Genomic DNA, 26,097 nt, shown 5'->3' on the forward strand with positions numbered 1-26,097 from the left:
TTTATTTTGGTTTGCAAAAAATTTCAAAACATTATTGTTTTCACACAACAATGTAAATATTTTGTTGTTTAACTTTGAAAGTTAAGTTACCACTAAAACTTGTGATACATATCAATCGATTCTAACAATCACGACTTTTAATAAGTTCCATGTTTCCATGGAAATGTAAACAATGTGGGAGTTTTAATAATGGATAGTTGATGTAATCGTGAATTAAAAATGTGGTTAGTAATTTTCTTAAAACTTGGTGAGAGCAATAATTAGTTTCTTAAATTTTTTTGATGTGTCTTAACTTTAAAAAAATTGGTGTTCAACTTCTGGTTTATTCAATCATCAATCAACGCCCTTGTCAGATATAGCTCAGCTCAAAATTAGTCTATATCGACTGATTTTGAGCTGAGCTAAACTTATCTTAGTACCAAGTTTGCAAAGTTGAAATTTTGAAAACGTTTTTTGTATCCCCAAACGCGAAATGCTATTTTTCTAAAATTGGATATGTTGACATGATTTTGTAGGACAAAATAACCAACATAAAAATTATCAATTCATTGGCGTAGAACGTGGGGTTATAGGTACTCTATTAGAAGTATTTTTATACAGAGGTGGATCATTTTAATCTATTGTGGCTAATAACTCGTTTTGTAGTTAACCAATTATAAAATAACTTTGCAGAGTTTGATGAGAGATATCATGTTCTGACATCAGATTGGGCTTAGTTCTTCGAGTTGCTATAATACTTAATTTAGATTCCAAAAGCTAAGAGATAGAAGAACACTTTAAATTAGAAAAGTTGATTCTCATAGAATAAAAATTTTATTAAAAATGCTTTTTAAGGGACAAGCTTTTATTTCACTAAAAAAATAGAAAATAATTTTTTCTATGAGTCACTCATACACGACTATTGTTGTAAGCTGGGGGCCCTCAATTTAAAATATCAAAAATGAATCGGAGCGCCTCATCCACTCCACCTACCTACTTATATTTCGATTCATTCTTGATATTGAGTTTACAAATAGTCGTGTATGAATGACTCATAGAAAAAATTATTTCCTGTTTTTAGTACAATAAAAGCTTGTCCTTTAAAAAGTATTTTTCCGTTTATGGTCACTCTGATATAAAAGATCGAATGTTTCAAACATTTTCTTTTTTTTTATTCTAGGTATAATTCAAAATGCCACCTCCATTGCCAGCAAACCTAAACCAACCTCAAAATGTACAACAATTATCAGCAAGTGGCGCCCAACAAAGTGGCCCACAAACAAGTCAATTTCATCAACAACATGTTGCAGCGTTAGCACAACACCATCATCAGAATGTTGGGGCTGGAAGTAGTACTGGTGCCCTAGGTGTATCGGGAAGTGGGGGCATACAACAAATTACGGCCAGTAGTTCCTCAATTCAGTCCGGTTCAAATATAATCGGTGGTATAAATGTTTTACCACCAGGAGTTCAACAGCAGCATCTTAATGTTGCACAAAAGTTACATGCTCAACATCTTCAGCAGCAGCAACTCCAACAGCAACATCAACAACAGCAACACCAGCAAAGTATAAATACAGCTTCGGCAGCGGGACTGGTGATGTCATCTGGCGGTGGTATACCGTCTGATACATTGTTGACTACAGAAATTAATAAATTTCGAAGTTATGTTGTAATGTTAGCTGATCATACATCGAAAGATGATTCGAAATTAAAAGCTGCTCAAGAACTGAATGAAAGTTTTGAGGTAAGTTTAGTTAATTTCACTTTCATCGTAAGCGATCCAGCGGCTGAAAGAACTTACGAATACGTAACATGTCTTAACTTGTAGAAGAATGCTTGCAATATGTACAGTCATAGCAAAGAATTCTCTTACAAATTCGCCTGTCCTCCGTCAGTAAGATAAACACAATATCTTCAGTGAGGTATTCTGGTCTAGAAGCTTCAATTGTAGGCACTTTTCAAACTAAGATTATAAGAAAATGAAAAGCATTTATGTAGTCATTTTTTCATATGATATTTATTAACATTTTAAAAATACAATATGAAAATTGTAAAAAATTATAAAAATTCTTTGAATTACAAGCCCTTGAATTTGGGGCTACAAAAAAAACACGGGCCCCTTTTTGACATGATTTCATCTCTTGTAGTGATCAAGGGGTACCCCTTAGAAAAATTCGAAAAAATCGTAAAAAATTATTTGTTTCGGAATTTGATGAAACTCAGTTTATAAGGTAATTTTGACCCAAGAAATTCAAAAATTGAGTTTATTTGGCGATTGGCCGAGAAATTTTCGAAAAAAACGATATTTTGGATCGATTTCCGGTATTATCTCGAGAATTATTCGCCCAATCGTTAAATGAAACCGATTTTTGTATTTTTTGGGTCAAAATTACCTTATATACAGAGTTTTATCGAAATTGGGGACGATAAATTTGCATCGATTTTTTGCAATTTTTTCAAGGGGTACCCCTTAGAAAAATTCGAAAAAATCGTAAAAAATTATTTGTTTCGGAATTTGATGAAACTCAGTTTATAAGGTAATTTTGACCCAAGAAATTCAAAAATTGAGTTTATTTGGCTATTGGCCGAGAAATTTTCGAAAAAAACGATATTTCGGATCGATTTCCGGTATTATCTCGAGAATTATTCGCCCAATCGTTAAATGAAACCGATTTTTGTATTTTTTGGGTCAAAATTACCTTATATACAGAGTTTTATCGAAATTGGGGACGATAAATTTGCATCGATTTTTTGCAATTTTTTCAAGGGGTACCCCTTAGAAAAATTCGAAAAAATCGTAAAAAATTATTTGTTTCGGAATTTGATGAAACTCAGTTTATAAGGTAATTTTGACCCAAGAAATTCAAAAATTGAGTTTATTTGGCGATTGGCCGAGAAATTTTCGAAAAAAAACGATATTTTGGATCGATTTCCGGTATTATCTCGAGAATTATTCGCCCAATCGTTAAATGAAACCGATTTTTGTATTTTTTGGGTCAAAATTACCTTATATACAGAGTTTTATCGAAATTGGGGACGATAAATTTGCATCGATATTTTGCAATTTTTTCAAGGGGTACCCCTTAGAAAAATTCGAAAAAATCGTAAAAAATTATTTGTTTCGGAATTTGATGAAACTCAGTTTATAAGGTAATTTTGACCCAAGAAATTCAAAAATTGAGTTTATTTGGCGATTGGCCGAGAAATTTTCGAAAAAAACGATATTTTGGATCGATTTCCGGTATTATCTCGAGAATTATTCGCCCAATCGTTAAATGAAACCGATTTTTGTATTTTTTGGGTCAAAATTACCTTATATACAGAGTTTTATCGAAATTGGGGACGATAAATTTGCATCGATTTTTTGCAATTTTTTCAAGGGGTACCCCTTAGAAAAATTCGAAAAAATCGTAAAAAATTATTTGTTTCGGAATTTGATGAAACTCAGTTTATAAGGTAATTTTGACCCAAGAAATTCAAAAATTGAGTTTATTTGGCGATTGGCCGAGAAATTTTCGAAAAAAAACGATATTTTGGATCGATTTCCGGTATTATCTCGAGAATTATTCGCCCAATCGTTAAATGAAACCGATTTTTGTATTTTTTGGGTCAAAATTACCTTATATACAGAGTTTTATCGAAATTGGGGACGATAAATTTGCATCGATTTTTTGCAATTTTTTCAAGGGGTACCCCTTAGAAAAATTCGAAAAAATCGTAAAAAATTATTTGTTTCGGAATTTGATGAAACTCAGTTTATAAGGTAATTTTGACCCAAGAAATTCAAAAATTGAGTTTATTTGGCGATTGGCCGAGAAATTTTCGAAAAAAACGATATTTTGGATCGATTTCCGGTATTATCTCGAGAATTATTCGCCCAATCGTTAAATGAAACCGATTTTTGTATTTTTTGGGTCAAAATTACCTTATATACAGAGTTTTATCGAAATTGGATACGATAAATTTGTATCGATTTTTTGCAATTTTTTCAAGGGAAAAATTCTTAAAATTTATTATTCCCTTAGAAAAATTCGAAAAAATCGTAAAAAATTATTTGTTTCGGAATTTGATGAAACTCAGTTTATAAGGTAATTTTGATCCAAGAAATTCAAAAATTGAGTTTATTTGGCGATTGGCCGAGAAATTTTCGAAAAAAACGATATTTCGGATCGATTTCCGATCGATTTACCTATACCAAAATTTTTTCGTAGCATCAATATTTTTAAGCGTTACAAACTTGGGACTAAACTTAATATACTATGTATATTTCATATATACATGGTATAATAACTTATATACGTTGATTAGTTACTCTTTAATTCACAAGAGAAATACTATGAAATTTTTCGACCGAATTATATTTTCAAAGAATTTATGTTTGATTACAGATAATTTTACAAGCACCAGATTATCCAAAATTTCTTGATCATTGTATCAAAAATTTCTTGAAAATATTATCAGAAGGTGAACCATTATTTATCAGTGAATATAACATTCAACAGATGAGAAAACTCTTATTGGAAATGATACATCGTTTTCCAACAAATCAAGATTTAAAACCACATTTACCTGCCATTTTAACAACAGTGTTACGTTTATTAAACGTAGAAAATGAGGAAAATACGTTAGTATGTTTACGTATTATCATAGAATTACATAAAATGTTTCGTCCACCGTATAATACGGAAACACAAAAATTTTTACAATATGTTAAATCAATTTATGCGGAACTACCAAATCATTTAAATCGTATTTTTGAACCACGTTCAACACTCAAAGTTAAGGATTTATCTGCGATTAATATTGAGCAACAATTAAAGGATACGTTTACGTTAACGATTATACAAAGTGAAATGAAGTCACAAGATGGAACTGCGATTTGTGTAAGTTTTCTTTTTTTTTCTTTTATTTATCTGTCTGTTGTTTCGCACATGTGGCTTGCTAAAATGACTTTTTCGCGATCTCAGTTTCCCATTTTGTTATATGGATAATTTTTAGACTCAGCTTTATTTCCATTCAAAAAAAAAAAAAAAAACGTATAAAGCTAGTAATAACCTTGCACATGGATAATTTCTTCAGTCTGAGAATCTTAGAAAGACTTAATTTTTGAGAAATGCTTTGTACAGATAGAATTTTTTCGAATTTTAATTTTTAACGCCCTTTGAAAACTAAAACACCAAACTTTGAGGAGAACCATCAGGGTAAATAATTTTTTATCAATTTAAATAACTAGTTGGATAAAACTACCCGATTTTGATAATAAATTAGGTAAATTTTGGGAAATGGGTAATTTTTTTTTTTTAATTGGTTTCTTTCGTTGTAAAAAATATAGAAAAGGAGTTTTTCGGTTCAGGAATGATTCGGACGATCTTCTGCACGCTATTTTTATCTCTACATTGTTTTCTATGGTGACGTTTACTTGAATATCTCTGCTTCTAATGGTCGTATTGAGACGAAAAAAAAAAAACAATTGTTTGTTAAAAATTTCTGCATCGACCTTGCTTCGAACCCTGAACATCGCAGCATAACCTCAAAATCTCAAGAAAACCTCATATTTAAAACTTTCTCTGATAAATTTTCGAAAAATGAAGGAATTGAATTGCAATTCTGAAAAAAGGTGTAACTTATGATCATAAAAAGGGTGGTAAATTTTAGCCCGATACAAAACCTCATTCATAAGTTACATCTTTTTCCAGAATTGCAACTCAATTTCTTTATTTTTCGAAAAGTTATCAGAAAAAGTTGAAAATATGAGGTTACTGCAGCATTCTTAAGATTTTGAGATTATTATGCAGAAATTTTTAACAAACAATTCTTTTTTTAATTGTCTCAATTCGATCGATAGAAGCAGAGGTATTCAAGAAAACGTCTCCAAAAAAACAATATAGAGATAAAAACCACGTGCAGAAGGCCATGTGGATCGTTCCAGAACCGGAAAACTTCTTTTCTCTATTTTTTAATACGATAAAAATTTATTTATAAAAAATTAGCCATTTTCCCAAAATTTACCGAATTTATTATCAAAATCCGGTAGATTTATATCCAACTAAACTAATTATTGAAATGTCAGATTTTTTTAATTTTAATATTTTCATTTTCGTTTCAGTATAATTTGATACCAAAAGGTACGATGTCCTTAAAAGTATTACAAGAATTGCCGATTATAGTGGTTTTATTTTTCCAAATTTACAAGGAAAACGTTAAACAAGATATTCGAGAATATATCACGTTAATCATGAATACGATTACGCTACAACCAAGCTTAGAACAAAGGTAAGTAATACTATCATTTTGAGAGAAGGTTTTTATCTCCTCTTGTATTGAAAATTTGGCTACAGTAGAAGTCGCTTAATTTAAAAATAATTGTATATTCTTTTAGAAAATCACCATCTTTTAACAAAGAAGTATTTGTTGATTTTATGGGTGCCCAAATCAAAACTTTAAGTTTTATTGCGTATATAATACGATCACATCACGAAGATGTTGCTGCCCATTCTCAACAAATGGTCCATGGTATCTTGGGTTTGTTGGAGCTTTGCCCACAAGAAGTTTGTCATTTACGGAAGGAATTATTAATTGCGATCAGACATATTGTTGCAACCGATTTAAAAAAAAGTAAGTGAATAATACAGAAAAAATTGTAGTGCAAATTACATCTTTAGAAGACATAATAGTAATTCTGTGTCTTTAAATCCAGAAGTGTAAATTTTTCTTGAGAAATTAATATGTGGATCCTAAAAGCTCGTAAAGAAAGTTTTAAAAGCTAATTTTTAAGTAAAATATACAAACTTTTTAAGTGGTCTTAACATATTTGTTTCAAAATAATATTTAAAATTTACGCTAAACCTCATATAAAATTTAGGTATAACATTTCTCACCCTTTCAGCCCGCAGTACAAAACGACAGGGTATGATAAAATTTGACCAATAGATTCCAAAGCTAGAAAGTACAAGTGTTCAAATGAGGTATTACGGTTCAAATTCGATGGTTTTTAAAAATTTTTCTTTTAATACTTTTGATGCGTATAGTTGACGGATTAATCTGCCCCACGTACTTTATGATAACTCTGTATTACTGTAATAATTTTTAAGCAAAGCAACTACTAAACTATTGATCTAATTAAAAAAAAATTTTTATTGTAGAATTTGTGCCACATATGGAACGATTATTTGATGAAAATATTTTATTGGGTAACGGATGGACCGTACGTGATACATTACGTCCGTTAGCATATTCAACGCTGGCTGATTTAGTACATCATGTCAGACAAGATTTACCGTTAACGGATTTAGCTCGAGCTGTGCATCTGTTTGGTAAAATCGTTCATGATCCTACATTGAATACAACGTTAGTGTAAATATTTAATTAATTCAATATTCATTACAGGATGTTATAGATACTTTATCTTATTTATTATTAAATAAAAGCTTATCTATAGCACCCTGTGGAGAAAACGGAAGCAAGGTTTGCGTTAAATTTAAATTCAGAGAAATTTTAATATTTGGTATGAAGTGGCCACAATTTTACATTTAAAAATGAAAGAAAACCATCAGCTTTTAAGAAATCAGACGGGAGGAAACTTGGATGAAGTATACTTAATATAAAATTTTGCTGAATTTAGATGTTACGGAAATCTCGTTGTACAATTTTACTGAATTATTTTTGAAATAATTGGAATTCTGGTTGTATTTAAAATAAAAATTGTATTAAATTTGTTGTAGAATACAAACAATGTCCTGTAAATTATTATTAAATTTAGTTGATTGCATTAAAAATCAATCAAAAGGTGAAAAAAATGCTGTACAATGTCGTGAATTATTAATGCGGATGCTTGAAATATTTGTATTAAAATTTAAAACGTTTGCGAAGCTACAATTACCAATTTTAATCAATAAAAGGTAAGAATGAAGAATTTTTTATTTTGAAGTTAAAGTAATTACGCCCTCATATTGATAAATTGGAGCCCTCTTATACCATAAAGTCCGTTGTGATGTCGAAAAAGAGTTGGCCCATCCCCGGCCACTACTCCATGAACTATTTGGAGCTGTTTAAGAACAACAGCAGTGCTTTGACGTCGACGGACTTTAGGTCGGAGAGTTCGTCAAAGAGAGGCTGGCTCAAGTAAGTCCATTTTCTCATGACAAGAGCTGGACAGTGACAGAGAAGATGGGACATTGTCTTCTCTGTGACAACTCATGCAGTAGTCGTGATACACTGTCAGGCCTAGGCGTTAAACATGCCTGCCGACCAACCAGTGTCCTGTAAAAGCCGCAAAAACTTTGCTAATTGAGGCCCTTGGAAGGGATATAAGATCTTTGGAACGCCTATGATTGTACTCAGACCATACTCACCGTCCTAGATCGTAGAATATTTTCACTCGTTTTCTGTTGATTTGAAAAAAATTAATCATTGTTTCTAGCAAACCATTAATGCAACAAAACTTGCAAAGCCAAGTTAGCGTAAATAATATGACAGCCTATCAACAACAACAATTACAACAGCAACAACAATCTCAGCAATCTCAACAGTCAGAAATAAAACAAGAGCCAGGTACAAACAATGTTGACATTAAACAAGAACCAGGTCAAGGAACAGCTCGTTTAGCATCAACTTTAACAGCATCGGCGACTGGAAATGTACCACCTCCAATTCAACAAGAGGCACAAGAAAAATCAAAATTCGGATTCCCTCAACAACAAATGTCGTATAATGTGGCTGATTATAGAAATTTAGTAAAAACTTTGGTTTGTGGTGTTAAAACAATCACCTGGGGATGTTCAAGTATTAATATAAACGAGGTATGTATAAATAATCATCCCACGCACACGCTGCGCTTATCTCACCAGCTTCCATTTTACCTTTGTTCTCCGGTTAATTCTCTTCCAGTGTTTATCCACAAACCGTTTATCTCGTCGAAGTTGGGTATGTAAGTTTAATTTAAGGAACAGCTTTTGTATACAAAAGGTCAGATATTTTAAAATTTAGAAAAAAGAGGTGAGCGGAACATAGTGGAACGCTTAAAAACCAATTAAATTTTTTAATTAATAAATAAAATTACATAAAGGATTTCATTTAAAATAAGCAAATTGGATTAATGGATCAGGATTGATGGATCCAAGGTTTCGGGCCCAAAAATTCTAAACCTGTCGCTCCGCAGATTTCTGCAGAGGATATAACGAGGATTCACGTCCTCCATGCAGACCCTACAAGAGGGATAATCAGGGATCCCCATATTATGAAGGTAGTATTTCAATCGACAATGTTCTGTCAATAATTTTACCATCCTTCTCAACGGTGCTCTAGTAAGTGTAGGGCGAGCACAGCCGAATGGCCTGGCTGTGGTTATACACGGTTCGGCCTGTCGCATGCCTTGCGCAAAATCCCAGATGGGCTTGTCGTAGCCTCAGGTGAAAGGGGCATTTGAGACGATCCTCTCGTGCCAATGAGTCCACTGCTTCATTTCCAGATCAGTCTGACCGTGTTACTCAGTGCCAGGCGGCTCAGTTCCTCGAATCATTCATAGACTATCATCGATTGGAATCTTGACGTTTCATTATGGCCTGACTATCTGAGAAGATTCTGATATGTGCCCATCATTTGTTGGTAACTAAGCAAGAACCTGTTACAGTATTTTCATTAGAAACAAATCTCAAAAAACATTTTCTTCCTATCTATCTACATAAACTCCTGCTCCTACACCTGATTCATCATTAGCCCTTATTACAATTTGTCAAATGTTATATTATCATTTTCGGATGAGAGTAACCTAGAATGATTTCTAAGTTTTAATGAAATTTTAATCGATCTATAGGGTGTTCCATTTTTGATGTTATGTTCTGCTATTTTAGTATTTTGAACTAGAATGTCCTGTATTTTAACATGTGGCAAGGAGTATTCCGGTCACCGAAAATGACGACATATCTGATATTTGAATGGTTTGTCAAACGACTACTCTCTCATAAAGCAGGCGTTAATTATCTACATTTTGCGATTTAACGTCAGTTGACTTTTTTCTTTGGAGATATTTGAAGACCAAGGTCTAACGCTATGCTAATGATCCTCAAACCACAAATCATCTAAAACTAAATACCAAAAATTCGAAAATGGAACACCCTTTATAAAGGGATAGAAAATAGTCTGACCTTTTTTTATGTTTAGCTGCCAAACGGCGAACAAGGTAAAGATACTCTTGTCTTTATTCGATTGGTAAAATGGGCGATGAAAGCTTTGGATATATATCAAGTACAATTGCCAAATGTTGGTGTGCTAGCACAATTTCAAGGTCGACAAATGCATAATCGTATGATGTCTGGTCCAAATCAAAATGTTCGTACACAAGAGGAGAAAGAAGTTTTAGAACATTTTAGTGGCGTTGTAAGTAATCATTTTAATAATTATTGGACATTTAATTTCTATGCCTATGATTACTTCATTACTGACATACAGAAAGAGACAGGCCCCTCTCTTTGTGTCAAAGTATATAAATAAATTGATGTGTTAAAAATATCTCATTTTTCTGCCATGAAATGAAAAATATTAGGATTTAGTTTACCCTGGATAAGTTTTTCGACTTAATAAGATAATTATTCAATATCATTGACGAATTTCTTGTCATTTTACATATTTTGTCATTGAATCATGTACTTAACGCGTAGAATGAAAAGAATGATTTTTTGATTTTACTGCTAAAGGGGGTATTCTGGTTTAGAATTTTAGGCACTTTTCAAACAAAGGTTTTAAAAAAAAATTCTGTAGCCATTTTTTCATATGATATTTATTGACATTTAAAAAATACAGAATAAAAATTGAAAAAAAAAAAATTTAATTTTTCGAATTAGGGCGTTGAAGTGGGGGCTACAAAAAACACGGCGCCAGCTTTTATAGAGATCTAAATCAAAAAATTTTTAAATTTCTTAATAAGTAAAGATGTCGTTATCGTCTGAAACTCGTTCAAAAAAAAAAAAAAAAAAAAAAAAAAATTCACAAAATGACGTCGAAATGAAAAAAATTCATTTTTACCCCTTTTTTTATCTTTTCAAATTTTTTTAAATACATAATTAACACTTATAAAATTTAGTTTAATATTAATTAAAATAATTAAATCCGAGGCTCAGACGTTAGACAGATTTGTGAGGAAGATTCCCACCAAAAAAAGAAATCGGTTGAGTGGCACTTGAGATATCATGTCAACCACCTCTAAAAATGTAGTTTCAAGAAAAACGCGTTTATAGTTTGAGAGACAATTCTGGTAGAGTAATTAGGATAATGATATTAATCACTTTGGATTTATAGGCAATCCCAGATCCATACATTGGACCATCTTCTACTTCATATGCAATGTCTTGCAAAGTTATTTCTGCTAACCGAGCTGTTTTTCCTTCTTCTGAAGCAGCAAAAGCTTCCCAAGCCAGAATACTGCCTTTAGAATCGATTTTCATATAAGGCGCCCCGGTATAAAAAAAATGAAGAGTAAAATCTAGTGATCGAATGACCTCGTTTGGTGCGCAACCTATCGTGCACACCATTCACTCTTTAGTAATGCGTGTGTGTAACTTGTATGCTGTCGATTAAGCATCTATTGTTTGAAACTGACAATAACTTGGCGGACACAACCAGGTGCAGACCAGGGCTCTGTATAGTGTCCAGGGTGCCCAGTGAGTTTTTGGTTATATTTTTTAATTTTCTTGTGTAAATTATATAACGGAAATATATTTTCATTTTCAGTTTTCATTAATGTCAACAAGTGTATTTCGTGACGTGTTTTCCACCTGCATATCTTACATGGTTGAACGTATTCATCAAAATGTAGCACTCCAAACTATTGCTAACACATTTTTAGCTAATCCTCCAACAAGTAGTGTATTTGCCACAGTTCTGGTAGAATATTTACTCGAACGTATGAACGAAATGGGTTCACCTATTGATCGTTCGAACTTATATTTACGTTTGTTTAAAGTTTTATTCGGTAGTGTTACTTTGTTCAAAGAGAATGAACTCATGCTAAAACCACATTTACATCAAATTGTTAATCGATCCATGGAACTTTCAACGAATGCGAAAGAACCTTACAATTATTTTCTACTTTTACGTGCACTGTTTCGATCAATTGGTGGTGGGAGTCATGATTTATTGTATGAGGTTTTCTTACCGCTGTTACCAAATTTACTAGAAGGGCTAAATCGACTACAAAGTGGCCTTCATAAACCACACATGAAAGATTTATTTGTTGAATTATGTCTAACAGTTCCAGTCCGTTTAAGCTCTTTACTTCCATATTTACCAATGTTGATGGATCCGTTGGTATCAGCGCTGAATGGATCACATACATTAGTTAGTCAAGGTCTCCGTACATTGGAATTGTGTGTGGATAATTTACAGCCGGAATTTTTGTACGAACATATCCAGCCGGTACGAGCTGATTTAATGCAAGCTTTATGGCGTACACTGCGTAATCCCGATCAAGTGGCACATGTTGCTTTTAGAGTGTTAGGTAAATTTGGTGGGGGTAACCGTAAAATGATGATTGAACCACAACGATTGGAATATAACGATCGTGAGAATCCTGGACCGGCTATTGTTGTTGAATTTCAAGATCATGAACGGTCTATTGAATTCCCTGTTGAAAAGGTAAGTACGCTAAAGTTTTAAAAATGTATACGAACTTGAAACATATCTGAGAACACTCTCTATTAAATTACCTTTCAAACGAAAAAAAAATCAAAATCGGTTAATCCGTGTAGGCGCCACGATGCCACAGACGGACAGACACACACACAAAGCTGTCAAACATATATCATCCCTTTTTTTGGTTCAGAGGTTAATAAACGCTTTAGGCTTAATTCTAAGGTTCGACAATCTAAGAAAAGTCATAAGGAAATCGAAGATTGAATTACTATTCGAGACTATCTACGCTTTAGACATCTGCTTTCTCTGTAGTTTCCAACTGCCATATTAGAAATTATATACAAGGTGTCTTTTTTTAGCTGACATATGTTTGAAATTCGATAAATAAATTTAATCGAAGAAAATGCTTTAAACGAAAAATGTTCAATTCAAAGGCACACATCTTATACTGGAATCGAATTCGATCTAAGTTTTCAGGTTCAATTTAAACCTCACTCTGATTCAAAAATGGCAAAAATTAGATGAACTCTTTGAATTAGAAAGTTGTTCTAAAAACAATTTTCTAAATTTAAGTGTTTATCTATCGATTACCAATTACGGAGTAGTGTGAGCTTTTCATTGAGCTTTAAGATTAAGTTTAATACCTGCGTAAGATGTGCGCCTACACACCAACATTTTGTTCTTGAAGCATTTTTATCGATAAAAGTAATTTTTCGAATTTCATGCATATGTCAACTTAAAAAACTACTCTATATATTCATTCCGTATAAACTTCTAGCGCTTTTTCGATAATTAATGCATCTTAGACAATATTAATGAAATTTTTGTATTTCAGATAATCGAAACAGCTGTAAATGCATTAAAATCCAGCACAACTGATTCATTTTACCATAAACAATGTTGGGAAGTGATTCGATGTTATTTAGCGGCAAGCTTAAACTTAACAGATCGTAAACATACAATGCTAGGATTATTCCTATATCCAAGTTTTGTTAACGATCCCATTGATCAAACCACAAATCCAATTCCATTATATAAGTGTCCTGATCGAGTTGCGCGTAAAACACATTTAACAGCCTTGACAGGAATGTTTGTGGCAGCTGCTATCAAAGAACTACGCCAAGATGTTCAACCTCGAATGGTATCATTAGTGACACATTACACAATGGTCGCTATCGCTCAACAAGCGGGGCCAGCTCCAATCAAAGGAAAAGTTACACCTTCAACATTTTTAGATCCACTAGTGTTAATAGATGCCCTTGCTGTAATTATGGCACACGAAGAGAAAGAACTATGTAAACCTGGGTACTTGGCATTAGGATTGATCCTTGATACCGCTACAAATATATTGGGATCAAAGGAAAAAGCATGTCAATTACCCTTAATGGATTATTTAAAAGATCGTATGTGTGCACTTTGCTACGAGCGTGCATGGTACTCAAAATTGGGCGGTTGTATTGCAATAAAATTTTTATTTGAACGTATGTCCACTCGTTGGGTGTATCAACATTTGTATACTTTCCTAAAAGCCTTAATGTTTGTGATGATGGATTTAACGGGGGAAGTCTCTAGTGGTGCTTTGGATATGGCGAAATCTAATTTACGAAAAATGTTAACAATATGTATAGCACCAGTTGATCCAAAAATTGTCACGTCAGAGCTGTTAACAGCCAGGGAGAAAGCGTTATATGATGTTACAAGTGAGTTGTTGGGTTTGGTGACAAGTCCACATACTTTGGTCCGTGAACAAGCTATGTATTGTATTCGAGTATTGGCTGGATGTTGTGGGACAAAAGGAGTTGATCCACAATTTAGTTCAAGTATTTTGGCGCCACATATTGAAGTACTTACTGATATTGTAAGTAATTTTTTTTTATAAAAAAGTTTAAGAGTAAAGTTTGGTAAATACCACCGCGTTATAGCCTTCACCCCCCTTGCTCTCACTTACCCCCCTTCCATAAACCTTGAAATAATGGTAGGGATTGTTTGACACAGACAAAAAATATGTACTACAACTTTCAATTTTTTAAATGAAAATCATAATTCATTGATTATAACAGAAAAGGTGGTCATGAATTGTATTTCGTTTCTATATTTACAGAAATCTTTAATTTATGGTTCAAAATGATGCTCATAGATGGCGTGGTAAAGTGTCGGATTAAATTTAATTTTTTTAAATTATTTTTTTATATATCTTTCTAAATTGTAGCTCATGTATTAGTCTTATGTATGAGCATATTATTGTAGAGTTTCAATCAAATCCATTCATTATTTTTTGCGTGAAATCGTAATATATAGGGAAGGTATAGGGATATAATATATAGGGAAGGTACAGGGATAGAATTAATTTCAGTTACGAAAAAATAAAATAAAAATTTTTACGAATATTGAATTTTATCAATTTTTATAATTACAAATATTTTTGCAACTATCGATCTGTTATAACATAGTAACATAGTAACACATCTTTGTTATAAAATAGTAATTAATGTTAATATACTCAGAAACAGAATTAAAAGAAAATTTAAAAATACAAAATTTTAACAAAATTTCAAACAGCGTATTTCTGCGAAAAATCATCGAATTTGGAATCGTAATAGCTTATTTGAAAACTTGTACTTTCTAGCTTTTGAATCTTTTGTTCAAATTTTCAAGGGTGAGAAATGTTATCCCTAAATTTTATATAAAGTTGATAAGAGTACAAAAATTATTCAAAAACAAATCTGCTAACATTGAAAGTGAACTATAAAATGTTCCCGTACGAGCTTTTTGGGCCAAGATATTAGTTTTCTAAGAAAAATTGGCACTTCTAGATTTAAAATCCTGTATCTCTTTTCGTTTTTGAGTTGTCGTGTCGACGAGCGAACAACCGGAAAGAGACTAATTGGGTGATTTCTTGAACACCTATACCAAAATTTTGTTCGTATCATAAATATTTAACAGCGTTACAAATATGGGATTAAAATTAGTATACCTTGATATATATCTCATATACACAGGATATAAAAACTGCATTTTTCAATATTTTTTCATCTACCCGCCGTTCTGGTGAAATTTTCTGTTAAAAAAATTTCCTTTAATACTTCTAATGAGTATATTTATTTATCTGGGAAGTTGATGTTGTGGACCATAAAGGTCGCATTTATATAAACAGCTTGCTTTTAACTATGAAAAATTGATAAAACTGATTCTTTTTAGGTAAATTCGAATGTTCTAGAATTAAATAAAGAAACAATTGATAAAATCACAAACATATGCATTGTACAATGTGATCTAAATAAGCCCAACAACAATACAACTATAAATACAACAAGCAATAGTACCAACTTGAACACAGAAGACGTACAAACAGCACGTGATAAAGCGTTTTATGATGTAACAAACGAATTAGCACGTCTAGCGACACAAGAAAAATACGAATACAAAGAACACGTTGTATACTGTTTACGAGTTCTAATTACGTGTAAGACAATATTGAATGCATTGAGTGGTGGAGTCACTACAACGACATCTACAATAACTACAACCACAGCGACAACAATAGCAGCAACACAGCCACAGACACCAAGTAGTACATTGTTGTCATCGGACACGACACCAGCCTCATCTACAAATGCAACAAGTAATACAATAATGCCAATGGTGATGCAACCACACTTGGATGTACTTAAAGCTATTGTAAGTATTTTTGATCGAGTAAAATTAGAATTTGTTTTCTCAAAATTTAGAAAAAGGTTTAATTTTTTTTGTGAAGACATTCATTTTGATGTCCTGAATGTATATCCTAAAAGAAATTAATTTTAAACAAATTTTTTAAATTTTAAATTGATGAAAATATATATTTTGCCTATGCTGGCTTTTTTAAGTTGACATATGCTTGAAATTCAAAAAACAACTTTTATCGATAAAAATGCTTCAAACGAAAAATGTTGTAGGCGCACATCTTACGCAGACAGTAAACTTAACCTAGGCTATCAAGCTCAACGAATGGTCACTCTGCTCCATAACTGGTAATCGATGGATGAACACTTTAAATTAGAAAGTTGTTATTGCATGTATCTGCAAACGGTACAGTTTAGGCAAAAACGGACTGAAAAGTTTTACCCAAAATTGATTTTCTAATCAAAATTGTTATTTCGTATAAATATTTCTGCGAAATCTAGCCACCAATTTTTCTATAAAAATCATTTTAAAAACCAAAACACCACGGGAGCAAGTAAAGAATATCTCAGATTCTTTACTTTTGCTCCCTAGATGTATAATATACTATTTTTTCATAACAACTTTAAGCCGTGGGTTGTAGAAAATTTTATAATCTTGCTAAATTATGCATACTGATTATAAAAATAAAATTTCAATTATTTCCAGTTAACAAGTGACGGTTTTAGTACCGTAGCCAAAGTAATGGTCTCACATATCGACATACTTAAAACAACAATACCAAATTGGTCAGCGGACGCAACGAAACTAAATATTGAACGATTATTAATACTATTATGTACAACAATGAACGAATATAAAACAATTATAACGCAATCATCATCACCAGCAATCAGTTTAACCCAACAACAATTAAACAATATCATACAAGTACGTGATAAAGTGATACAAGATGTTACCAACGAGTTGGTTCGTTTGATTGCAACACTAACTACAACACATACCTCGTCGAGTGCATCCACCGCGGTGGGATCTACAAATCAACAATCAACTTCAACGGCTTCTTCACAGGCAAAATTATCAACAAATCAACAAACTTTAACGGCATCTTCATCACAGGCAGCAACAAATGTTAATACCAATTACTTGTTGATTAAAGAACAAGCTATGTACTGTTTACGAGTGTTTGCTGAGTGTAATGGATTTAGTGGTGGGGATGATGGATCGATTGCTTCCATTATGTCGCCACATATTGAAGTATTAAAAGATATTGTAAGTATAACGTATACGCTTCGATATACCTATACACTCTAATATCCCTGTCTTGCGTGCCTGTTATTTTGTCAACAAGTCAACTTCTCAAAAAATATGTATGTTAGTCCTGGTATTTTTTTTCTATTTTTTTTTAAATCATTGTAACCCATTCGGAGCAACGGGATCTTAAAATTAAGGAAATGTCCTATATGTATACGTTTTTTATATTTATGTTAAATAGTCTTCCCAAAAAAAAAACTCATAAAAAACGTGTTTTTTTTGCGCTCGCAACTGGATATAACTCCTTAAGTTCGGAGAGGTCGTTTAAGAAAGGCTGGCTCAATGAGTCCATCTCCTCTTGGCAAGAGTTGGATAGTGACAGAGAAAGTGATCATTTCTTCTTCCTCTCTACTGTGACAGCTTCTGCAATAATCGTGATTCATTGTCAGGCTGAAGGGTTCAGCGTGCCTGCCGCATAGCTAGTGCCCTGTAAAAGCTGCAAAGACCATATCTGTTTTGTATTACCACAAGTGCGTTCCTTCATTAATCTAAGATTGACTTTTTTTTTAAGATATTCTCATTCAGGAGCAGCTTGCAGTGCGCAAACGGAATTCCCGGATATTTATTGATGTTTGTTTTGACCGACAGCCTTGTGCCATTTCTAACAAGATCGTTGGCTTCACAATTTCCCCTATGCCCCGGTACCTATATCAGGTTTACATTCATTTGTTCCACCAGCTTATTTAAGGATATTCGGCAGTCCTTTTTTACCTTTGAATGATTAATCTATGTTTATAATTATTGTTGCAGGTTCCACCAACAAAACATCAGTTAATTCTACAACCAGCTAACGCACAAATTGGTTTAATGGACGGCAACACCTTCTGTATGATGTTAACTCCTCGTCTATTTACATTCGATCTAAAGATTCCCACACATAAATCCTTCTTCGACGAGCTACTACTCTTGTTATGTAAATCTCATGACGCCTTAACTAAATTACAATGTTATAAAAATATAAGTAATTTAGTTCTTGTGCGTAAAGCTGCACTTCGTTGCATTTCAACTTATCATCGTTTACCAAAAGACATATCTGTGAAAATTTTTCAAGTTTTATATGACGCCCTTGGATGGGAAAATAATGAGCTACAAGAAACCGCTTATGAGTGTATGCATAAATTTATAAACGGCTATCAAATTGATATTGATTTAGTACGTCAAACAATGCGTACACTTTTAATTTCACTCGGCGATAGTCGTAATTTAACGTTAAACTTTGTGAAACGTTTATCATACCTCACGAAACTATTCCCAGCAATATTTAACGAAAAACTATGCGAGCAACTGTTACAACATTTAAAACAATTTTTAGATAATTTAAAAGATGCGAAAAAATTAACGAAAAATGGTGAAAATGAACAGAAAATTGCGATAATTATCTTAATTTTTCATCGTATCACATCGGCAAGTCCGAAATTTATTAGCATCCTCTGTGAGTTAGTTTTGGAAACGGAAAAACAACTTTTAGTTGAAGCGTCAAGTGCTTTTCGGGAACCGTTAATGAAATTTTTATTAAAACATCCTGGTGATACATTGGAACTATTTTTACAAGATTATCGTCTTAAAGATCAACAATGGAGTCGTTACTTAATTTACTTAATTAAACATAATGATGGAAAATCGTTTCGTGATTATTTACAAAATTATTGTGTGCCACGATTAATTCAATTGCTTTTAATAATGCAAAATAATACGAATCAGCAGCTAACGCTTCAAGATAAATACGAATTACGACATCAATCGATAAGAATTATTTCGCTCTTAATTAAATATGACTCACAATGGTTATCGAAACAACCTCAAATTATTGATGGACTCAAACAAATATGGTGTGATGACGCATATCAAGAGTTACACACTAAAGTGGACACTGTCGACATAACTCATTGGAAACAACCAAAATTAATTGTAAAAATACTACTCCAATATTTCCAACATGATCCACAACAAATCGAACTATTATTTGAATTATTACGGGCATTTTGTCACCGTTTTATACCAGATTTTCAATTTTTACGAGATTTCCTAGAAACGTGCGTTGCACAAAACTACACAATTGAATGGAAACGTCAAGCATTCTTTAAATTTGTCGAAGTTTTCAAAAATGATCAAGTTTCACAAGTTTTAAAGTGTCATGTTGTTCAATTAATTTTGATTCCATGCTTCTCCGATAGTGGAACGGAAAATATGAATGCATTAATAGCTGGAACCGGAAATATTGTTGATTCTCAACAGCCAAATGTTGTAACGATTTTTATTTATAATATTATTGAAAAACAATCGTTTAATTTAGAAGATTGTCTTCGAATTGCACTCTTACAATTCTCATGCCTTCTGGTCGAACAAGCTTCACCACATATCCACGATTCTAGTAGCAATAAACAACAGGGAAATAAACTCCGAAAATTAATGACCTTCGCTTGGCCCTGTTTGCTGGTAAAGAACTGTGTTGACGCTACAACTCGGTATCATGGTCATTTATTATTAGCGCATATTATCGAGAAATTTGCTATACATAAAAAAATTGTTCTTCAAGTATTTCATAGCTTAGTAAAAGCCCATGCTCAAGAAGCAAGAGCTGTGGTGAAACAAGCTTTAGAAATTTTAACACCAGCAATGCCGTTCCGTATGGAAGATGGCAATACAATGTTAATACATTGGACGAAGAAAATTATTGTTGAAGAAGGTCATAGTGTCCAACAGCTCTATCATATTTTACAGCTCGTTGTTCGTCATTATAAAGTTTATTACCCGGTGCGTCATCATTTGATACAATACATCGTGAATTCAATTAACAGACTTGGATTTAGTCAAACTTCAACATTGGAACATAAAAAATTAGCTGTGGAATTAGCTGAAGTTATTGTGAAATGGGAACTTCAACGATTGAAAGATGATGAAGTCGATGATCTCGTACAGCAGGATAAAAAGAGAGTTGCACTTACTGGACCTAATCAACAACCGATACCAGCCTCAACTCAAGCTGGCACTACTACTTCAACAAACATTTTAAACACACCAGGTCAACCTCCTCAATCTACCACCCCCTCGCCGAAAATAGATGCAGACGCTCGTAAACCTATCAAATCCAAGGATGCAGATGCTGTAATTAATTTCTTACTTCGTTTAGCTTGTCAAGTGAATGAATCCACGAATAGTGCGATACCAATTCAACAAGCTGGTGGAGCTGGAACACCCGGTGAAATGTTATCAAAACGTTGTGTTACCTTATTAAAAACTGCCCTTAAACCTGAATTATGGCCACAAAAATGTGATTTAAAACTTGATGAATGGTTTAATAAAGTTTTCCTTACTGTAGATGGGCGTGATCCAAATTACGCGAATATTTCCACTGCATTAGAACTCTTAAATTTCCTTCTAAGTGTTATGAAACATGAACAAATTTTAAATAATTTTGTACATTTACAAACAGGACTCAGTGCGTGTTTGTATACAAAAGAAACAAAAATTATTAGTTTAGTCCACAATTTGTTATCGAAATTAGTTTCAATGTTTCCGGTTGATTTATCTGGAGCGAATTTTGGTTGCCAATACGAACAATTACGTGTTTTATATTGTAATGTGGGTACTATGATCTCAGATGGATTACGTAATTATGAAGAAGATCCAAAACCTGTTCCATCTTCGTTATTTGGACCTTTAATGATATTAAAAGCATGTTGTACCAAAAATCCTGCCGGTATAGATAAAATAATCACAGCTTTCATGAAAGTTTTACAAAAAATGACTAAAGAACATTTAAGTTCGACATCGTCTAATGATAATTCCGGTCCAGATAAATTAGCATCGGAGCTTTTAATATTAAGTTTGGACTTAGTAAAAACTCGAGTCGTGGTTATGAGTGTCGAACAACGGAAAACATTTATTGGAACAATTTTAGTTGGTTTGATCGAAAAAACTCAAGATATTAAAGTTATGCGTGCGATTACTCGAATGTTAGAAGAATGGATTAAATGTCGAAATTCAATAACGTTACAACAAGCTCCAAGTTTACGTGAAAAAAGTATTTTACTCGTGAAATTAATGCAGTATGTTGAAAAACGTTTTCCCGATGATATTGAGCTAAATACGCAATTTTTGGAGCTAGTAAATTATGTATATAGTGATGAACATTTAAAAACTACGGAATTAAGTATGAAACTTCAACCGGCATTTATGAGTGGTTTACGATGTACCGTTCAACCAGCAATTCGTGCGAAATTCTTCCAAGTTTTGGATGCATCAATGCGTAGACGATTAATTGATCGTTTATTATACATTGTATGCTCCCAAAGTTGGGATGCAATTGGACCCCATTATTGGTTAAAACAATGTATTGAATTGTTACTAGTCACAGCTGTTTCGAGCAAACCAATACAGATGGCACCAAATAGTTGTTTATTACCGAGTGTGGAAGCTGTTTTACGAAATACGGATTCGAAAGTGAAAGATAAAGTTTTTGAATTTATACAGAAAGATCCTGTTATTTGTGCCCAACAACAACAAAGCTTATCAACAACGGATACTTCAGGAGGTACGCCGCAAAAATCGAAACCAGATCGAATACAAACAATTGAACAACATGTGAATCAACAAGCAGATTATTTAAGTAAAGCTCGAGAAGTTGAAACGGGACAGTTTTTACAAGCTGCGGCACAGTTATGTCATATGGATACACAACTAGCTGAACGAGTTTGGCTGGATATGTTCCCAAGATTATGGTCAATATTATATTCAAATCAACATACAATGCTAATACCGGAAATTGTTTCATTTGTGTCATCTGGTACGCATGTCATTCAAAAAGATTGTCATCCGAGCGCTATGACAACATTCTTGGAAGCATTGTCCCAATGTACACCCACAATTCCAATAAAACCAGCAGCGATGAAATATTTAGGTAAATCGCATAATTTATGGCATCGTATGACCTTAAATTTGGAACAAATGGCATTCGATCAAAATGCATCGACGCAAGTGCAAAAACAAAAAAGGGACGCGAATATGGATTGTTATGACTTCGAATCGGATCAGATTAGTCCACAAGCTGAAATAATGGATTCGTTAAGTGATATGTATGCGTTGTTAAGTGAAGATGATATGTGGTCTGGATTGTGGCAACGACATGCGAAATTCCGTGAAACGATTATTGCAATTTCATTCGAGCAACATGGATTTTTTGAACAAGCACAAGGTGCATATGAAGTTGCTATGAGTCGATACAAACAAGATACGAATGTTAGCCAAAAAGAAGTTTTATTATGGGAACAACGTTGGATTCGTTGTGCCAAAGAATTAAATCAATGGGATTTGTTACTAGAGTATGGTGTATCGAAACATGAACGAAATTCATTTTTAATATTGGAAAGTTCATGGCGTGTACCAAATTGGACTGCGATGAAAGAAGCCTTAGCACAAGTGGAGTATAGTTGTCCGAAAGAAATGGCATGGAAAGTGAATTTATATCGTGGTTTTCTTGGTATTTGCAACACGGAAGAACGCCATTTACAAGTTGTAGATCGTTGCGTGGAATTAGCATCCGGATTGTGTATGCGCGAATGGAGACGTCTTCCAAAGATTGTTAGTCATGCACATTTACCACTATTACAAGCTGCGCAACAGGTAAAGAAATTGTTTTTTTGTTATTTATTTTATACTAGTTGTGAACTATCCGCTTCGCTTGGGCAACTTCAATTTTAAATAGAAAGATTATTGTGTTATAACCTTCACTTCATATGCACTCACTTACCCTTATTTTGTTCAAATTTCGTCGATTTTGTTATTTTGTGCTTATGTCCTTTTTCAGACTCTAGACTATCTTTTTACCAAATTTCATTTATATCAGTTCATAGCACATTTTAGTAGCATCCCCTTAAATTTGCATCTCCTATTTCAATCCTCCCTACAACCTTTTTTTGCATTAAAAAGTAACCCATCCTTTCTCAGGCTCTAGACTATCTCTGTACCAAATTTCATTTAAATCGGTTCATAACACATTTTAGTAGCATCTCCCTAAATTTGCATCCACTATTTCAACCCCTTACAGAACCTTTTTTTGGATTAAAACGTAGCCGATATACTTTTTCTCAGACTCAAGATTATCTCTGTATCAAATTTTATGTAAATGGATTCAGTAGTTTAGGCGTGACAGCAAGAGAGACAGATGAAAGTTATTTTCGCATTTATAATATTAGTAAGGATTCTAGAATTCTATTTACATTCTAAAAGTTTAATTTTTTTCTGAATAGATTATGGAATTGCAAGAAGCAGCTGCACAAATATATCAACGATTAGTTCAACCATCCCCCGGATTACGGGAACCATATGATGACATGAAAGCGATCGTAAAAACATGGAAGAACCGTTTACCCGTAATATCAGATGACCTGTCCCATTGGTCAGACATATTCACATGGCGTCAACATCACTATCAATTTATTGCAAAATACTACGATAACGGATCCGCGGCTCAAGGTGAAGGTACCATTTCTACACGTAATCCCGCCATGTTGGGAATCCATGCAAGCGCTCAAGCCATCATACATTTTGCAAAAATCGCACGTAAACATAATTTAACCGGCGTATGTTTAGAATCGTTATCCCGTATTTATACAATTCCCTTGGTACCTGTTGGTGATATTTTCGAAAAGTTCTGTCAACACGTTAAATGTTATTTACAAATGGCGGCTGTAGATAATGCAAAAGCATCACTCGAAGAAGGTTATAAAGTTGTGGAAACAACGAATTTATCAACATTTACGGATATGATGAAAGCGGAATATTATGCAATGAAAGGTTTATTCTTAGCACAACTTGGAAAATCGGACGAAGCGAATAAAGCATTTTCCGCAGCGGTACAAATTAATGATACAGATGTTAAAGCGTGGGCATTATGGGGTGATTATTTAGAAGCTTTATTTACTCGCGATCGTACAAACATACAAACTGGTGTATCGGCAATCACTTGTTTCTTACATACATGTCGTACACACCGGGAAGTTACTCCTGAATCTAAATCTCGAAAATATTTAGCGAAAGTTTTATGGTTACTAACTTACGATGATGATAAATCAAGTTTAATGGAAGCGCTAGAGAAGTATAGTAATGGTGTACCTGCTTTACACTGGCTACCATGGACTCCTCAATTAGTTAGTTGTTTGGTACAATATCCTGGTGAAGTGATCTTCAATTTACTAACACAAGTTGCAAGAGTATTTCCACAAGCTGTATATTTACCAATGCGTACGCTATACTTAACGATTAAAATTGAACAACGTGTGGGCCATAAAACTAAAATGGGTGTTGTTACGACTTCCGCAAGTAGTGGTGATAACAACACATCAGCAAATGCGGCGAATACAGCTGGTCAAAATTCTGATTTGAGTCAATCGCAATCGGAACAACAGAAAACACAGCAAGAACATATGCAACAACAGCAAAGTACAGCCGCTGCTGGAGGTCAAGGTCAAGGTGGTTCAATTAGGGCGAACCCACCATTATTGCGATGTACAAATTTGTTACGTATTGTAAGAGATATACATCCAATAGTGTTACAAAGTCTTGAAGGTTTTGTGGAAGAGGTAAGTCAAAATTCTTTTCACAATACGGATACTATGTTTGGAAAAGTACTTCAAAATGTTGATTTTCCTAATAAAAAACCACAAAAAAATATATTTCGGCAAAATGAACACGCTCTCTTGTCATAAAATAAAATTAAATTAAATTTTAAACCTTTTTTACTCTCGCTAAAAAGCAATCAAAAATCAAAAATTTTTTCTTTTCAGATGAGTTGGTTTAGAGAAACCTGGTACGAAGAAGTTTTACGCCAGTTACGTCAATGTTTAGCTAAATGTTATGCTGTAGCATTCGAAAATCGTTCGAATGTAAACGAAGCGAAAATCACACCACATATATCAAATTTTGTTCATAAATTGGTGACAACATTTGGCACCGGTATTGAAAATATTGCGAATTCAGCACATGAAATTAGTTCGTTAGCATCAGAGAGTCTAGCAAGACGTATAAAGGCTACAACAGAAGATCCAGTGTTTCAAAAAATCAAAACACAATTCACTCAAGATTTTGATTCGTCACATTTGACTACCATGAAATTACACAATTTAATCAATAAATTGAAGAAATGGGTGAAAATTTTAGAAAGTAAAACGAAAGTTTTACCAAGGTAAGATGTTTTTTTATTAAATATAGCGTGATCTAAAAAATATGATTGTAATATTCATAATACCTACAATGAAACTTGGTTAAGTGAGACCTGGATAAGTGATAAACATTCATAACTGGTCCTTCATGCTGAGGTGCCAACACTTTGGCACTGAATTAATTACCTCTGCTAGTGGGACGAAGCAAATCTCTATATCTGGGATTGGTTCTTTCGATTTAATCTTCCTAGTTACCTCTATAACTGAGACAGCGTGTGAATTTTATATATATTAACCTCTGTAACTGAGAACTGAGATAATATCGTTTTCTTTGTTTACTTAATTGTTCTTATTCTAT

General features: G+C 33.2%; 1 protein-coding gene across 1 annotated transcript in view; it reads left to right on the plus strand.

The window, feature by feature from the left end:
• The window catches only part of LOC123295340 (transcription-associated protein 1), a 52,455-nt gene that overhangs the window by 20,856 nt on the left and 5,502 nt on the right, over positions 1-26,097 (plus strand). Inside the window, exons 2-15 of the mRNA XM_044876652.1 lie at positions 1,160-1,726; positions 4,371-4,856; positions 6,089-6,255; positions 6,362-6,597; positions 7,125-7,329; positions 7,704-7,880; positions 8,402-8,780; positions 10,141-10,356; positions 11,707-12,609; positions 13,442-14,464; positions 18,331-23,202; positions 23,829-24,963; positions 25,051-25,160; positions 25,365-25,762. Of these exons, the coding sequence (XP_044732587.1) occupies positions 1,172-1,726; positions 4,371-4,856; positions 6,089-6,255; positions 6,362-6,597; positions 7,125-7,329; positions 7,704-7,880; positions 8,402-8,780; positions 10,141-10,356; positions 11,707-12,609; positions 13,442-14,464; positions 18,331-23,202; positions 23,829-24,963; positions 25,051-25,160; positions 25,365-25,762 (10,862 nt within the window). The 5' untranslated portion in view covers positions 1,160-1,171. The remainder of the gene's footprint in view (positions 1-1,159; positions 1,727-4,370; positions 4,857-6,088; positions 6,256-6,361; positions 6,598-7,124; positions 7,330-7,703; positions 7,881-8,401; positions 8,781-10,140; positions 10,357-11,706; positions 12,610-13,441; positions 14,465-18,330; positions 23,203-23,828; positions 24,964-25,050; positions 25,161-25,364; positions 25,763-26,097) is intronic.

This window comes from Chrysoperla carnea, chromosome 3 (genome assembly GCF_905475395.1).
Source record: "Chrysoperla carnea chromosome 3, inChrCarn1.1, whole genome shotgun sequence".
Classification (NCBI taxonomy): domain Eukaryota; kingdom Metazoa; phylum Arthropoda; class Insecta; order Neuroptera; family Chrysopidae; genus Chrysoperla; species Chrysoperla carnea.